Source organism: Helobdella robusta (genome assembly GCF_000326865.2).
Source record: "Helobdella robusta unplaced genomic scaffold HELROscaffold_7, whole genome shotgun sequence".
NCBI classification, from domain to species: Eukaryota; Metazoa; Annelida; class Clitellata; order Rhynchobdellida; family Glossiphoniidae; genus Helobdella; species Helobdella robusta.
Window position 1 is genome coordinate 128750 of NW_008705398.1, and position 13679 is coordinate 142428.

The 13679-nt window shown below is 33.3% G+C and overlaps 3 protein-coding genes across 3 annotated transcripts; 2 read left to right on the top strand and 1 right to left on the bottom strand.

Moving 5' to 3' along the window:
- Window positions 1–917: 917 nt before the first annotated feature.
- Window positions 918–3352, bottom strand: HELRODRAFT_164619 (hypothetical protein; the record flags this gene model as incomplete). The annotated part of the gene is made up of 5 exons (XM_009030639.1): window positions 918–1120; window positions 1243–1567; window positions 1723–1864; window positions 1980–2319; window positions 2548–3352. The coding sequence occupies 5 exons, from the start codon at window positions 3350–3352 to the stop codon at window positions 918–920; spliced, it is 1815 nt and encodes a 604-aa protein (XP_009028887.1).
- A 352-nt stretch (window positions 3353–3704) lies between these two features.
- HELRODRAFT_107948 (hypothetical protein) lies at window positions 3705–10276 on the top strand. The gene is made up of 19 exons (XM_009030640.1): window positions 3705–3993; window positions 4383–4485; window positions 4661–4764; window positions 5159–5254; window positions 5365–5452; window positions 5755–5860; window positions 6090–6132; window positions 6261–6361; window positions 6514–6588; window positions 6750–6830; window positions 6978–7071; window positions 7649–7702; window positions 7802–7885; window positions 8094–8211; window positions 8322–8360; window positions 8470–8622; window positions 8737–8849; window positions 9133–9284; window positions 9546–10276. Exons 1-19 carry the CDS (start codon window positions 3840–3842, stop codon window positions 9687–9689), a joined length of 1902 nt encoding a protein of 633 aa, XP_009028888.1. The 5' UTR covers window positions 3705–3839; the 3' UTR covers window positions 9690–10276.
- Window positions 10277–12374: 2098 nt separating this feature from the next.
- HELRODRAFT_69284 (hypothetical protein) lies at window positions 12375–13224 on the top strand (the record flags this gene model as incomplete). Its single annotated transcript, XM_009030556.1, has 3 exons — window positions 12375–12481; window positions 12837–12986; window positions 13083–13224. Coding segments are annotated over 3 exons (399 nt in total), but the record flags the coding sequence as incomplete, so codon positions are not given.
- Window positions 13225–13679: the final 455 nt, after the last annotated feature.

Below are 13679 nucleotides of genomic sequence, written 5' to 3' on the forward strand. Positions count from 1 at the left end.
TATTATTACCATCATTATTGTAATTCTTAAATAGTTTTATCGTTATTTTTGTACGTTTTTTCATTATCGTTATTCGTAAAGGCGTTACGTACAGATTCGCTAAATAATTTTCTCAGCATTTTCTTCCTTGATTTCTGAAACTTCTTCCACGTCTGCTTATAGTTACTCACCACTAATAAGCTGACTGGCGGTGGTCAATCTAACCAATCAAATTTCAGCTACCAATCGATTTTTACAACCCACAAACTTAAATACCGATCAAATTCATTCGTTCAGATGACTGGATGCTGACATGAACTATCAATTTGGCTAATAACCTTCAAATTATTATTAATTAAATATGCTGAGTAAGTTAATAATTACGATGAAGATGAAAATTTCTAACTACTAGCTATGTAAATCATTGTGTATATATAATATATTTATATACTTTTATATATATACATATAAAATGGTATATATATATATATATATTTGTATATTTTATTTATATGTACGCGTGTTTGTGTGTGTGTGTGCACTTGTTAATTCTTTTTCGGGTCATTTTCATTTATTCAGGCTGTTATTATTGTTGGTTTTACATACATCATCCTAAGTAAGAATATATTTTAGTTTTGATCAATCGCCATACAAAAACATGGCTTAATGCGACGTCACCGACCTACCTCCCCGTCGTCAAAAAAGACAAACAGGTGGTTGGTTGTTACATGGCAACACTCAACTCTACGTTTAAATCGTAGGCTTGTAATGAATGCAAATGACCAACTGACAAAGATATCGTTATAATTGGGGCAGTTATTGCTATCGTTATTGCTGTAATCGTTAATTCGTCGTTATATACAATGTTTCTAATCATTAATGCACCGAGCAGGTTAGTTTTTGGGTGGTTTCAAACGTTTGGTCTCTAAACTTTCTTTTCATTTGTGGCCGGTAGCCTCTTCCTCCAGCAGTTCAATTATCTGGCAACGTGTTTGCGCTTCCATGCATTCTTCCCGTTGTTGCTGATGTTCCTTGTTGTTGGTGCAAAATGACCGAGCAACCTGTAGAGCGTCCATGTCGGACATCTTCGCGTTCACATTGGCGCCATGACTGAGCAGCAGTTGCACTATCTCTCTCTGCCCTGTTACGTAGTCATTTTCAGTATTTTAAATGTAAAAATATATAGCACCCACTACCGAGTGGTATTATTATTATTATTATTATTATTATTATTATTATTATAGAACGAAATAAATGCTGCACCGTGCATGACGGCCAAATGCAACGGCGTGGCTCCGTCGCACATTTTGTTCTGAAGGTCGACATGAACGTAACCTCTACTCTCCGTCAGCAAGGCTCTCACACAAGCGGTGCTCCCCATGTTACATGCTGCGTGTAGTGGGCTGTTACCATTGTCTGCACATTCATTCAATATCATCTGCCAGCATCCAACTCTGTTGGTGTCGTCTCGTTGGCCTGCTCTTTGTTTCTCGGAAACAATGTCATCGTCGTCGTCGCCATTTTCATCGTAGTTAACTTTATTGGCACCATCAAATAGTGCTTCTTCAAATTTGAAGTCTTCGAAAAGCTTGTTTTTGAACGTAATGTACAACTCAATTTGTCGTTTATCTTGAGTTTAACATAAAATATCCATCATCATTACAAATTCATCAACAGTTTCGTCGATAGGTGTGCTACACGTTTGAAAACAACATCATAAAACATCACATCATGGGGACTAACCAGATGTAACAAGATTTTCAAAAATTGACAATTGTTCATGGTAACAGCGTGGAAGAATAAACTTTTCCGTCTTTCGTCTTTGTAATACAAACTAACTTTTTTTGTGTTCAACATGTACAAAACAACATCCCAAAGTGACGATCTGTTTAATTTTATTTCTTTGTCTAATTGTTTGTGTGGTGTGTATCTACATTCGTATCGTGTGATTCTATATTTGCACTTGAAAATAATTTGATCGAAAAATCATAAATTTTCACTTGACTGCCGAGAAAAGTCTGGCAACGTTCAGTTGCTCGTCCGACAGTAACAAGTTTTTGTGGTCTTTCCTCATAGGCAGCATGTGCGTTTTGTTTCGGTTACTAGGCTCGTTGCCGATCTTCTTGCTTGTATGGTGTTTTTTATGTTTGCCATGAGCAAGATCATCTTCCTCACCATCATCAGATGATCCGCCAGCATCGAAGTTGTATGTTTTCTTCCCGTCATTTCTTTTCCTTGTTCTGCGTTCTTTTTCGTTTTCAGTCATTTGTAGTTGATGGAAGAATGATACGACACCAGACCAGAGATTTATTAGGCAGAAACATCTCATTGCTAAAATATCTTGATTTGAACAAGTTAAAAGTTTTCCGGTGATAATAATTCTCATCAAGTTATTGAAATGTAATATTGTCAATGTTTTATTGATCTATTTAATGCTCAGTTAGTCTAATCTGAAACCTAATCGGAAAATATGTTGTTGAAAGAGGGCGTCAACACTCACTTTGAAATAAGTTAATGTGAAATCTTGTCAATTTTATTTCAATAAAATTAGATAATTAGAATGTCTACCTTGAATGTACTGCTTGACACTACTTCTACATTTGACATCGGAAAGAAGTTTTTTGTATAAACTTTTATTCTTGGATGTGAGCGTCACAAGGTAATCAATAAATAAATTGTTATGTTTGTTATTTGATAATAACTTGTCTGGGTACTCGTGAAATATTTGTTTGAGCAGATAAGCAGTCTGGTGTTTGCTGATGGTTTTGCTGTTCACGCCAGATGAAAATGCAAAACTGATCTCATCCATTATTATATCATGTTCCATTTGTATCAGACATTTTTTGTCTTCTTTCTTGCACTCTGACAACCAGAAACTAACAAAATTACAAAAATTTGAAATTGATGCTAACCAGTTTGTAAGTTTGTGGATTTCGTCGTTGCAAGACGTCAACCAACCTGCCACTACATTTGAGTCTAAATATTTCAAAGTGCTGTCTACATCAGTGTACTGAACCCCACTACTTTGAGCCTCTACGTGGTTCTTCTTGGTTGTCGTAATTTTTGGCAGTCGTGTGTTGTTTGAGGATTTGGATGGAGCATAAAAACGAGACTTTTGGATTGATTTTTTAACATTTGTCCTGTCCCTTACTCCAACGTTCTCTACATCTACATCAGTTGGATCGTTCCTGGTCAATGACTGAATGCCGGAATCTGGTGAATGTAAAAAAGAATTTCTCGTTGAGAGATTGTTGCCATCATCGTTTGTGTCCTTGTAATAATTAGTGATGTCTGCGTGTTCTTCATCACTGTCCTGTACAGTTAACCGGGATACACATATGAATTCTCTTAGATCTTTCAAATTTCTATGCATAGTTTGTAAAATTTTTCGAAAATGGATTTGGAATTTCAGACTATTAGTTCAATTCATCAACAACACGAAGACGAACTGTTACGGGGAACATCAGTTGAAGGCAAAATAATGTGGTAAAAACTGGTAGAGATCCGAAGTAAGCCAACCTAAACAGAAAGATAATCATTAAAGAGCTCTTCTTTAATGAATTGGAAAATTATCAGCTCGTGCTGAAACAATAAAATTTGAATAACATTTGTGTATACGAAGTTTTTCGTAACTAAGCAACCAAAAAGTTTAGTTAAATGAAAGCAGAGAACAAATGTTTTAATTCTTTGTATTGGATTTGCTTAAAAGTAAAATCCATAATTCGTCAATCCTAACGTGACGCTAGCACGAAATAGAAAAAAACTTGGAGCGTCGTGTTGGCTCTGAAAGATTCAAATATAAGAAAAATTCTTGAAAATATTTTGTAAACAAACATTTATTTGGTGCGTGCGCTGTCGCCATGTCTGAGAGCCAAGAAAATTGTCGGAAACACAAATTAGGATTAGCTGCTGATGGGAATTATCAGGACGATGGTGAAGACAGAAACGATGGTGATGGCGTCATCGGGCCTTCATTGTCCGAAACATTTAATGTCATGCCAAAAAAATTGAAAGGTATTTTAATTTTTAGTATTATTGTTAATAAATAAATTAATTATTCAATTTTTAATGTTAATCATTCTCATTCATCACTGAATTTGAATGCCACTCACAATGTCAATTCTTATTCCTTCACTTCAATATCATTTAATTAAAATTAATTAATCTGGACTCAGGATGGTTGATGTATTGTGCTTCCCCCTCATCAAATTTTGTTCATTCATTCATTCATTCTTCTACTGTGGATTTCTCAATTAAAAACCCATGCTCTCCCAATAAAGAAAACTATCAGAAAAATTATAAAGAGCATTTTTGAATTGTTGAAATTATGTAAAATTTTATGAACCCTTAAAATTAAAAGCCATGGATTGACTGATGTTTAATATTTATTTAACATTCAAAAGTTTTGAAGCATGAAAAAGTCTACATAGAGAACTTGCCTAGTGCGGAATCATATGAAAAGAGTTACATGCATCGGGATGTTGTCAATTATGTAGCTGTCACTAAGTAAGCACTCCCTTCTTTCAAGATTTCAATTTCATTACTCTCAAATAAGGTCGTTATGTGAGAATTATGTTTAATTATACAAATTATGTTCAGTGTATTTGTATTAAAAGATTAAATATATATTTACTGGTTTCATTAATTAGTAAAAATAATTAACTTTATTTTTGTTACAAAGGACTGATTTTGTGATAACAACAAGTTGTGATGGTCATCTGAAGCTTTGGAAGAAGAATGATGGAGATGGCATTGAATTTGTTAAGCATTTCAGATGCCACACAAGTTTGTTCTATTTTTCGTTCTTTTCTTTGTTCATTTATTTGTTTTTGTTTGTTTATTTATTTACCAATCCTTCTCTTTTTTTATATATGTAAACTTGCTAAACGTATTTATAACATTCTCCTTGTTTGTTTATCTCTCAACTTGTTTCTCAAACTTTGAGGTGCTGCAGTCAGTTTTGTTGGCATGTACTGATCCATTGGTTTTGTTTTTTGATTATTGGTTTGAAAATCTCTAAGAATTGAGTTTGAATGATAATTAGGTTCACATTTTGCAGGCAAAACTAGTTGTGCATCATTAACAGTCAATATTACTTTAATAAAATATTGGTCCATTAATATGAGGAGACACATATAACAAATATTGAATGATGAAATTAGAATGAAATGAATGTCAGGTAGCATAGCTGATCTGGCTGTCAGTTGGAATGGAGAATTCTGTTCAACCTCATCAGACGACAAAATCATTAAAATATTTGATGTCGCCAACTTTGGTTGTTTATTCTCATATTTTAAAACTATTTTCTCCTTAATATTACTTAATTAATTAACAATGATATTTACTTGAAAGCGTTTTTAATTGTGACTCTGTGTTTCTTTGCAGATATGATCAACATGCTGAAAGTTGACTACAGTGTCAAGTGCTGTTGCTGGCTCTATTCCCCTGGAGACCCCATCGTCGCCATTGCTGTGTTCGTCCTCTCCTTCGCCTCATCATCTTCATCGTCCTCATCATCATTTTCATCATCATCTTCATCATCATCATTATATAGTCGTTATCATTGAAATCATTTCCATTATATCATTCTTAACATGGTGGACATCGTTATTGCCACCAAAACTTCCATCACCATTTTATCATCAATGTCAAATCTTCATAATTAATTTTTGTTCTCATCTTAAATAAATAATCATTGTCATAATTGATTGATTATTATTATTATAAGTTATAATTTTAAGTTATAATTGATCATAAAAATATAATTTATTTTAGTGCAGATAAAGAGAGTAGCAAGATATACGTGTATGATAGTAAGGCAGCTTCTCAATGTCTCCATGTTTTTGACCAACTCCATTATAAACCCGTCATCATTATGAAGGTTCATTTGCTCATTCGTTCGTTCATTCATTCACTCATTTGTATTCGTCCCGCCGTCTCTTCACTAAATTTTTTACTCTCAAATTTTGTTCTTAGCTTTCGTCGTTATGTGGTCGGTGCGAAAATAGTACCTTTGATTTTTTTATTTATTCGTTCGCTCACTCAATATCTATTTGTAATTAATATTAAATTATTTGTACTGAAACATGGAACGCCTGCCCGCATTGCAGTATAACGCCATCTTCCACACAGCCATCTCTGTTGATAGCTCAGGTCGGTTAATTGTTATTTACTACCTACTACTACTACTGCACTTTTTTAGATACATTGGTTAATTCTGTTTCCTTTATTTGATGGCTTATTAATATTTGAGACACACACACGCACCACAATTGATACAGGGATGATGGAGTATTGGACGGGGCCAAGATTTGATTACTCCTTTCCAAAAAATGTTCACTGGAAGTTTAAAACTGAAACAGATCTCTTTGAATTTGTTAAGGTGGCTTCATTTTTTATATTTTTAATGTTCCTCTGTATAACCCCGGTCGGTCGATTGCAATTGAATGCTTTGTAAATATTATCGTGATTGCATGCATGTGAATGAAGTTGTTGTACGTAATGATATCGTTATGATGATTTAAAAACATGCAGTCAAAAACATTGCCGTTGAGTGTCAGCATATCTCATGATGGACAACAATTTGCTACCATTTCAAAAGATAGAAAGGTGTGTTTTTCTCCTCTCTCTCCTCCTTCTCTCTTTATCTCCCTCTTATTTTCCCTCTAAATATAAAATTATGTGTGTGAGTGTATATATTTCGTACGTTTAGTTGTGATGAAAATGCAATAAATAGTTGAATACTGGTGTTCATGAATAATTGAATGCAGATTCGAGTCTTCAGGTTTTCAACTGGCAAGTTGACGAAAGTTTTGGATGAATCACTGCAGAGGTTTACAGAAGCTAATCAGGTGGGTGCCATCATGACGCCGAGGTGTTGAGTATGATGTGGAGAAGATGATGATGAGATGTTTAGTTGTTCAATTTGTTACTCATTTATTTATCGTCATCATAACTCACTCATCATCCATCCATCCATCCATCAATTGACTCGACAGACGAAGCTGCAGATATCCAACATGGAGTTTGGCAAGAGGATGGCAGTAGAGAAGGATCTTGAGAGGTCGGAAGCATTCAACTACTGCAATGTTGGTCTGTACCTTGCTTGTAGTTGTACTGCAATGCTGGTCTGTGGTAGAGGTGAGCATGGGAACGTCCATGCCGAATTAAATCTGCGTTTTTAAAAAAATTCGTGTTTTTGTGTTCAAAAATTTTGAAATTGGGAAACGGGAGGGAGAGCGCGGGAATGAGTTGAAAAAATTAGGAGTGGAAATTTTCGGGAACGTTATCATGTGGGAATTTGGGAGAAAATCGAGAATGAGAAAAAAAATTGGAAGGAATTGTGAGCATATTTCAATCCCGCTCACCTCTAGTCTGTAGTTTGCTTTCTTGCCGTTCTTCTTCATGCTGTTGATGATACATGGCCATGACCTTGCTTATATTATTCACCCATTAATTCGTTCGTTCTTTCGTTTATTCATTCACTAATTTTTTGAAACCTTCCCTGAACTATTGGTCTATTGCTTTTTCGCACTCCGATCATTAAATGAAAATTTTTTTTGACCATAATCACTTGGCTGACCAAAATTTTTTTATTCTGATGATCGTCCTTATCATCATCATCATCATCTCTTCGATCATCATCATCTCGATCGCTATCGTCATACAGCTTTCGATCAAAGTGGGTACTTCCTCCTCTATTCAACCTTTCTTGGCATCAAAGGTTTTTCAATTTACACCAATGCATCATGTATTTGTTTGTAACATATTTATATTATGTCTCGATATAAATGTTTGTATATTTATATGTTTGTACAAACAGTTGTGAACTTGCAGACGAACAGATGTGTTCGCGTCATAGGTAGGACGGAGAACGCACGATTCCTACATCTGGCACTCTTCCAAGGTTCATCACATTGCAATTTTTCTTAAGCGTTTTCTTTCGTTTGTTCATTTTTTCTGTACGGCAGTGTGATGATTGATCTACAGCTGGCATTCGTTTCACATTGCATTAAAAATAATAGCATTCAATTGTAACCATGCCTCCACTCATTCTCTTGTTGAGTGACTGGACCAACTGATGCAATTAACTCTTTGGTCAAAAAATGATGCAGGGACGGCTAATAAGCCGAGAGCAGCCATCACGATGGAGATGGAGGCCTCTGATAACCCCGTCCTCAAGGGGGTGAAGTTTGATCCCACACTTTTCTGCACTGCTTTCAAGAAGAACAGGTTCGTTGGTGTTCGTGTGGGAGATTGTTGGGAACGAAACTGAAGTTTACAAGAGCATTTGCTAAAAACTGTTTGCATAAATTGTTAATTTCTATTTTAAATATTTGAAGGTTTTATCTCTTTTCAAGTAGAGAACCGATAGAAAAACAGTAAGAGTTTTATTTTTTTGTCGTTATTATTGTTATTGTGTAGAGACGTGTTCATTCATCCTTCTTAATGCTTTCAGCCATCCACTAATTATGTCGTCATGCCAAACAGGAGCGAAACCAACGATAGGGATGTTTTCAACGAAAGACCATCGAAAGAAGAAATGGTGTCGGCCACGCAAGATGTCTCGTACACGCGCATCTCCGATTCAGCTATCATGCACACCACCATGGGCGACGTTCACATCAAACTTTTCCCCAAAGAGTTACGACCTTATTATCGCTGTTGCTATCATTATTTATTATATGATTATATATATACACATCTAGTAAAGTATTGTTCAAAATTATAAAGGCATTCAACAAATTTTTTTACCAGGTGTCCTAAAACTGTTGAAAACTTTTGTGTGCACAGTCGTAATGGTTATTACAACGGGCACATCATTCACAGAGTTATCAAGGGCTTCATGATTCAAACTGGAGACCCAACTGGTCAGTTCACTGGTTGCTTGCTTATCAACTTCTGCATATCAATCAAATTGTACTGTTTCCAAACATTTATCCTATTTGGTCGGCCTTTGTAAGAGTTGCAAAAATTTTTTAATTAAATTGCGCCAACTCAATTGATGCTGTTGATAATTGCAGTTGTAGATCAGATCCACACGAATAATGCATTCAATTAAAAGTTTGTGGTCTGAACACCTTCAAAAAGATCACATCCAAACTTACAAAAAAAATTACAAATTTAATTTAAAAACGTGGGGCAAATTTTTAGGCATAGGAACAGGGGGCGAGTCGATATGGGGAGGTGAGTTCGAGGATGAGTTCCATGCAAACTTGAAGCATGACGTTCCATACACACTGAGCATGGCAAATGCGGGACCCAACACTAACGGATCTCAGTTCTTCATCACCGTAGTCCCAACAGTTAGGGATTTCATTTTCGCTAAACAGAATCTTTTTTTACATAATTTATTTAAATTTGTTAATTCATCAGACCACAACCTACACTTACCTGCATACACATTATTCGTTTTATAAAATAGGCTATCATTTTTAATATTTAAAATTTATTGTTCAGTTACCTTCATTATTATATTTTCGTAAACTTTATCAATATATAATATATATATATTTGTATTTATCATAATTTTCATAAAAATTGATTGATGTACGTTGCACACCCAGCCATGGCTTGATAAGAAGCACACAGTATTTGGCAGGGTGACCAAGGGGATGGATGTCGTCCAGAAGATATCACTCGTCAAAACCAACCCTAAGACTGATAAACCTCACGACGATATTTCTATAATTAGTGTGACTATTAAATAACTATATATTGAATTTTCATTTTATTTTTAATAACAAAAAACAGAAGAATATTTTTAAAACAATTTATTTTTTTGTTTGTTGTTCTTTCCATTCGTCATCATTGACGTCATAATCCTTCATTGACTTATCCAGCAGCCTCCATCTTCCAAACACCCCATAATCCACAATCCTATCCTTCCAATCCAACCAGCCCACCTTCATGTACTGGCAATGTGCTTCATACAAATCAACGTCGGCACTGAAATTATCAACCCACATAACAGAGAATGCCCCAAATGTAAATCTTTTTAGAGTGCCACTATTTAGGTGTCTGATTATTTTTTGGGTGTGTTCATCTGTTGATTTATTTCTTATTGAGTCTCCGATTATTGATAGGTCATTGGCATTTTCTAACAACTGTTCGATGAATTGTTCTTCTGTTGGGTTGGTGTGGACGAGATAACAAAATGAGGCAATTCCTGCCACATACGATGAGGCCTGCAATGGGTGGCTTCTGGCATCTTTGATTGTATCTAAAATGACTAATTTGTAATCTCCGTATATGTTCTTGAAGTAGTTTACTGCAAAAGAAAAATTTTAGTCAGGTTTTTTATCTTTTATTTTTAATATTTTTGTTCTATTAAAATAGTAAGAAGTATAAAACATAGAAAATTTAAAGTTAAACAAGTCTAATTTAGCCATTTAGGCTTTAATAGTCTAATCGACTGATGTTTTTCGTGAATAAATTTAATAAAAGTAATTTTGGCACAATCATTTTTACTTAAGGGGCAATTGTCTAACTAAATTGAGGACTATCTTTGGACAGCAATCGTCTACCAACTAAATTAAAGACCAACAATCTCTAGCTAGAGGGAGCAACAAAGGCCAACCATTTTTATGGAGCAATCGTCCAACTTTAAAATTGAGAAATAACCGTTTTTAAAGGGATTAGAATAGATTATTAGAAACGAGTAGAGAGCAAAAACAAAGAGTACAATATAATGTTTTTATATTTATTACGTTTTTGTGTAAGTTATGTATGTGTTGTTTTGTTATGTTATCATATCAGTCATGTCCATGTGCAATGCACGTGCATTATCTATATGAACAAAAATAACTAACCGATTTTAGAAAGTTTTCCGTTTTCGAGTTTTGTCGATGTTACGTTTAATTTACTGTTTAATTTATTTAAGGTTGATTTTAAATGATTAAACTGCCTAATAAGACTCATTTTGTTATGTAAAGAAAGGCTCTCGTGACGTTAAACGTAGATTGATAAACGCGATTCAATGATTTTCTTTTTTAATATGGAACGCCATCTAAAATTTTAGCCACGTTATAAATTAATTAGTATTCATACTTATATATATGTGTGTGTTTGTGATGTACATTTAGATACCTTTATATGGCGAGTTATAAAATTAAGTTAATTATGTTTTTATAATAAATACAAAAAAAATAATTTTTTTCAATAATAATAATAAAAATTACAAAATGAAATGAATTTTTTTGAAACTTAAATTAATTTTTGGCAAGTCTGTATGTGTGTAGATAGATAGGTAAATAGTTTGCAGTTTGTTAGCTCTATTTAGGCGGGCAACGTTGCAATGTTCTCCGCGGAATTTTTAGCTTTTTCGTTTAAAAATCTAAAATTTGTTACAGTTTTAGCATTTTTTCTGTTTTTTAAGATCAATGTCGCCAGCATCTCATCTGTCACTGAATCCCAGCTAGCTGATCTAACATCCAACAACAAATTAGTGCTGGTCCTTATCAGTGAGCACTTTTTTTATTTCTTTCCTTTTTTAACTATTTTATTTCTTGTTTGTGAAATTTGTTAGTTTTTAGGCAAAACTATACTTTATTTTATGCACCTACCAAGCAAGTTTGAGGTAAGTTTAGGAAGGAGTGAGCTCTGTACTAAATTAAAATGTACTAAATTTTAATTTGTATGTAAATAATATGTTACTAACTAAGTGTATGGCCTCTCTCTCTCTCTCTCTCTCTCTCTCTCTCTCTATATATATATATATATATATATATTCTATATCAAATGTCTGATAATAATTAATATTTAATTTTAATAAGAGTTTACTTTGGCTGAATTTTATATATGATGAACAAACAATGTTTCTGTTTGACTTCTTTTTTGTAGTTTCATCATGTAAAAATAAAATTTATATGTCTTATAAATAATCTTATTTTTAACTAAATAATTCTTAAATTATTATGAAATAGGGCCAACAGTTGCATGTGATAATGATTGCCAAAATGTCAGAAAATTATTGGATAGTGTTGCTCATGATACAGCTACTATTGGTTGCGTTTTAGTGTTTATTTAAATTTCAAGCTCTAACTAATAATTAAATAATTTAATAAGTTCTCAGCAAGGAGTTGTAAAGGAAACAATATATGTTATTTTTTATTATTTTATAATTTGCCTTACTGATTGAAGGTTTGAAAGTTGTTGAAGTGCAGAGCTCAAAACTGATGAAGGCATTTGATTATCAACAACAGACTGAAAGTGTTAAACTAATTTATTTCAGAGATGCCATCCCTCTTGTATATGAAGGTAAAGAAGAATGTATAATGTAATATAATATAATAATGTAGAGTAATTGATAAATAAATCATTATAAACATATCCATAGATCTTTATTTTATAAAGGTGTATTGGAGCCATCAGCAGTGGAGGATTTGGTGGATTGGTTGAAATTGCATGACGAAGTAGCATTGAAAAGATTGTATGATGGTGATTTTGAGCACCTCACACAAGCCTCCACAGGTTCAACAACTGGAGATTGGTTCATTCTTTTGTTAGCATCACACTTTTCTTTATTCATCATATTATTTTTTCCTCTTTGTGTACCTTATTTTTGTTACATACAGTTATATAGATTTATATATAGTTATGTAGAATTATTGATTATATATAGTTCTATAGTGTTATATACAGTTGTTTATATGTATATTTTACCGAATGTTTGGCGTTAATATGTTTGTAGTTCGTTTTTGGACGCTAAACGAAGATTGATTTCATTATCTTATTTCACTCCAGACCTTTATTTTTATGTGTCACAAGTTATGATGGAGCACACAATGTACATTATATACCATAGATTCTTCTTTGTAAATGATTTATTCACCAATTCTTCCAATCCCACGATGTAGTTATTCACCACAATGTGAACATTTCATCTCATTGTGGGAATCCTTGGCTGTGAGATTGTTGCAGCAGAAGATGGTTGCAGTTGTCAACACACGAGATAATCTACATCTGAAGGAACGATTCCAAATCTCCAAGTGTCCTCAAGCCATATTGTCTGTTTTAATTTATAGCTTGTTTATTTTTCATTGTTGAATAATGCTATGTTGCCATTGATGAAGTGAATTAGTGAAATTTTTAACTCACTGTAGCTTCAGGTCTGGCAAAATGTATGAGTATGTCCTACCAAGTTTTGAAATGAATTCACTCTTAAATTTTGTGGACGGTTGGTTCAAAAATGCACCTTCAAAGCCCGTTCCTCCACTTCAAACTCCATTGTTTGTTTCTTTTTAATAAATTTTTAAAAGTTTTTGTTTGTATTTTCTTGTTCACTTTTTATGTTCATCATATATATATATGTGTGTATATATATATATATATATATATATCTATATATATATATATGATGAACATAAATAGTTAATATAAATATATATATATATATATATATATATTTAATAAGCTCAATTTAAGTTCTTCTGCATATCATTTTACGTTAATCTGGTTGATTTCACATTAGGGGTGAGGTCTGTCCCAAACCTTTTTCAATCATTCCATCAAGTATTCATCAAATGTTAAATGCCAATCAAATAATAATGTAATGCCAAACAAATATCAAACGTTATTAGCAAACTTGTTTCTGAATAATTTTTTATATTTCATTACATCAGTGACAAACTAACAGACGACATCGCCAACTGGCTCAAAGTTTGTTATTTTTCTCTCATTTCATTATTTCAAATTATTTT